The sequence below is a fragment of the Argopecten irradians genome, chromosome 5, assembly GCF_041381155.1.
Source record: "Argopecten irradians isolate NY chromosome 5, Ai_NY, whole genome shotgun sequence".
NCBI classification, from domain to species: Eukaryota; Metazoa; Mollusca; class Bivalvia; order Pectinida; family Pectinidae; genus Argopecten; species Argopecten irradians.
Genome location: NC_091138.1, coordinates 41,829,530 through 41,833,815, shown reverse-complemented (window position 1 = coordinate 41,833,815; position 4,286 = coordinate 41,829,530). Strand labels below are relative to the sequence as shown.

General features: G+C 37.5%; 1 protein-coding gene across 1 annotated transcript; it reads right to left on the bottom strand.

Annotated features, from left to right (window-relative positions):
- Positions 1-1,383: 1,383 nt before the first annotated feature.
- LOC138323900 (basic helix-loop-helix transcription factor amos-like) lies at positions 1,384-2,982 on the bottom strand. Its single transcript, XM_069268824.1, has one exon. The coding sequence runs from the start codon at positions 2,739-2,741 to the stop codon at positions 2,157-2,159; it is 585 nt and encodes a 194-aa protein (XP_069124925.1). The 5' UTR covers positions 2,742-2,982; the 3' UTR covers positions 1,384-2,156.
- Between the last annotated feature and the right edge of the window lie 1,304 nt (positions 2,983-4,286).

Below are 4,286 nucleotides of genomic sequence, written 5' to 3'. Positions count from 1 at the left end.
AGCAACCCGGACACAAGAGGTATTTTTACTTCAAGTTCAGGTCACATTCCTGATTAGTAAAGATATCGGCTTACCTATTACATAATAGGCATGGCGGACGACAGATTGCAGCAGACGGTGGTTTGATCCCTCTTTCGTCTTACTTCATTCTAAATGACAAGCTTCTGTGAACCTCTACACGCATAGCTATAAATTAGACGACTTTCCGCCATCCGAACCTGATCTCCTAGAATGGCTTCCAGATCAAAAGTTGTTGATAAGAATTTATTATCAGAGTTCAAATACTAAGTTATCTACCCATAATTTGAAACTTATAATTATATATGTTGCAGAAGCAAGAATCCTCATGGAAAATGTTTGTGACTATTTTGATATTCTATAGACTGGTGGGTAGCCTATCTATTTCACATGGCATCATCCTTCTACACATCTAAATGCCATTAGACACTGCTACTCAGTCATAGTCTTCATGAATCACCACCTTTTTACCATTTTTGCCAGTAAACTTTCCGATTTTCCGCTCGCCTAGCCCTAAAGTTCTCCTCAGTATACCATATCATATCAACCCGAAGCTTCGCAAAAGTTACAAGTAAACTCATAAACTCCACAGCCCCTAACTCTATGAGTTTCTAATTTCCTTTTACCCAGTTTAAGCGACCCTATCATCCTACAATTTAATAATATCTGTGGAATTTAAAGCCGTTGAGTAGATCATACTACATTAGTAGATGAGCAATGATAGGTTTCGTGAAACCATTGCTATTAAGTCTTTTACAGAATTCAGTGGTGTATTGAATCCCTAATGTGTCTAAAACCATAGAAGCTTACTTATTTTTCTCTCTTGAAGATCCATTATTATCTTTTTATTTGGTACTATATTTTTGATGAAATTTACAATTCCAATATGAAACGACAGTTGTGGTTGGCTGTGGGACTGTCGATTACGATTTATCACACCAATGCTTCCATTCTTTGCTTCTCCATACTTTGAGGACAGCTTTTTGGTCGACTTTGGAGATATATATCATTTCCATGAACACAATGTATCTAATACCATGTACTCGTAGTACAAGAATGTAGTTCCAGTAGTCCAAGATAGACCTGTACAAAGCTTAGTTGATATTTCTACTGTTTTTACGACGAGCTCATATGAAGTTGTCTACTAGTGAATTAACGATGCCAAACCAAACTGATAAATAAATATTAATCTGATAGGAGTATGGAGATGAACACATATTTTTATGGTGTCATATTTTCACTCAATAGTATATTATGTAGAAACAGAAAAGAAGTAAAACATTTTAGAAATATCTAAAGCAAATTGAAGACAATTATAATTTTGGTTTGGCATTCCTTGTGCTGAACACAAGACAAAATATATAATTAAATTCAACATATTTATTTACAAAATAAAATCATCTGTAAAGATATCAACATTGAAAAATTGCATTTATAAAGTTTTGTAGAAAAAATATACATGTTTCCCTCTCTTAGGGAAACTAGCTACCTTTGTAGGGCAATGCATGACGGAAGGCTTGCAAAACACAACAATGGTTTGCGTACCAAATATATGACAATAACAAAAAATCGCATTCAGTGACAATTTTGAAACGCTAACCAGGGATTTTAATACCTGTCCGCTCATTATACGGTTATAAACTGTCCGAAACCAGTGGTCAGTCTGGTAATGATAGTCCACTTCTCCGGAATGTCCGATCTTATCATACAGGAAGAGAAGCCGATAAGTCATTTAATCAGTTTGGTCAGCGGCGCACACACCAAAGCCGAGACAGATTTCTCCATTTCAGCGTTTATTGATTTATAATCAGGTAGAAAGGAAGACAACCGACAAACTGTTTATGTAACAAACGAAGCAGTGGCGGAAATATTATCATGTATATTATCGGTATTTAATGTCTATCAGGAGTTATGTCCCTTCTGATGTGCTGGGCGCGAGCCGCAAATCTCCTCACCACAGTCAACAATGCACGAAATGTCTCCACAATAGCTCGGCGTAACTTTACACTTCAAGGCCAAAGGAATTAGCTGATACGCCGATCACAACATATTCAGTATATGTGTAGTGTGCGAAGTAACATACAAAATAAAAGTCACCATGAGAAATGTTTTAAGCACTTTAACACGCCAGGTAGAACTCAGGTAAGTAAATCTTTCAGCGCGTTTATGTAGCTTTGTGCCATTTGTAGTGTTTCGTACTTTGATAGTTTTTGATCGTCCCCTATTGAAGGCACAACGTCGCGTAGTTTATCAAAAGCCACATTTAAACTTTCCATCCGTCTTCTTTCTCTTGCATTAGCCGCTAGTCGTCTTTTCCGTAACACTTCCCTTCCGGGAGCCAAGGAATTCCGTCTCCGAGAGGAAGCGGAACTGACTTTTCTGGGCGACTTTCCTTGTTGCTGTTCATGTAAAGACGCATTATGATGAAAACCACTTTCTCCTGGAAAAACAAAATGTTTGTGAATGTTTGTGTAGGGACTGGTGGGAGTATCCGGAGTTGTCCCTAACGAACAAGGTGTTAATTCACTGTCACTTGGAATATAGGTGGATGGAGACCCAAACTCACTTCCATCAGCTCCGATGTCTTCCCGCGCCATATCCATAGTGTCTAGATTCACCGTTAGGGGTACATCATGTCTTGTAGTGTCCATCTGTTTCTCACTAGCCACGGTGGTCAGTTGGGTGTAGGACAGTGCTAACTGACCATTGCAGGCCATCATCATTGTTTATATAATTATATAACAGTTTGACGGCTTTCACTAGAGGGATAGCACGGCGCCAACCCTTTATCAAATGCTATCTTCTCTACTGCTTAGTAATCCCGTGTGAATTGGACGATGATTGAAAACGTTAAAAATTCAACTGCACTGTATTATTCCATAGCAATGAAATATTCATGGTGATACTAAACCCTTCGCAAACCAGCTGGGGTATAGGCCTATACAGTGTGAGATTGCGAACAAACATCATCTTTTATAAACAGCCTGGTATAGAGTCCGTGACGACCGCTTTCAACCAATCAACAAGCGCGCGTTCGATTCGCGTTTAATTTTTTCACGCTCCGTTGAATTTATGATGAAGATTAGGTGATTTGGCCACGCCTACACGAGATAATGTGATTTCTCTTAATACATCAATTGGTGGTGAAAGCTGGCTTCGTCTAACGACTGTAACCATCCAACCGTGAACACCGATTGGTTTAGTAAAGTCCAGTACTGTTGTCTCCTCTTGTCAATACCCACAGGGATGGAAGCTATTCAAACAGATGCGGTAGACCTAAAGGTTTTATTATGGCTAATATTTTGATCATTTGATTTTCATTTGTTTGAGAAAATCATTACTATTGTATGTCCATCTTCAAAAGGGATTTAACATGTAGTTAAGTTAATATTTTATTCAAAGTCGGTTAATCTGTGCCACGCGCGCAATGAAAACCAATAAAAAGGCGCAGCGAGTCTCGGCACCTCTAAGCATACCGGTACAGTTTAGGCCAGTGGGGTATACCAAGGAGATCAGTGTGGCTATCAAACTTGTCTATAACCTTTCAGTCTCCTGTTAACGACTAGGTTAAAATATCCCGTTGTCATTCGGCTCACGAGGTGCATCATTTCATGAGTGCTTCAATTTTAGCGCTCATCTATATATCCTCAAACGCCGTTATCGTACGCATCTGCTGCATTCCGGCTTTCTTCCATTTGTATAATTTTTGAAAGAAAACACGCAAACTAACGATGATGTTTGTGATTTGAATATGAAATAAAAGTTAAAAGGGATTTATACGATGATATGTATCTTATGTGTTTGTTATAGCATTCACAGAAAGCCAATTTATACTTCCATATATTACTTATGTACCGTTGTAAAGAGATGATTTCATATTGGTTGTTGTAATATGTGTCTTATTAATCCTTTTATCATTTTGGGTAAATAAATATGTTTAAATGTCGAATAAAAACATCAAATATATGTGTACCATTTTACCCCTGCATGACACGTAGAAAGGGTACCGTCCGCTCTATTATTGTTATCAATGCGGCGCTTTGAAATTTGATTCTATCCAATGTATCTATCATTTGATATTCAGTATTCAAGTATTGTGATGACGTCTTGTAAATATACGTTTATTATTCCGTTATGTATGTATCTTTAAAAAAAATGTTTGTATCGTCCTTAAAATCATTATCGATAAGGATTTGTCATATTACGAAGAATAGATGTAACAATAATGACATGTGAACATACATCAATTGTATAGGTGCTTCAAAACT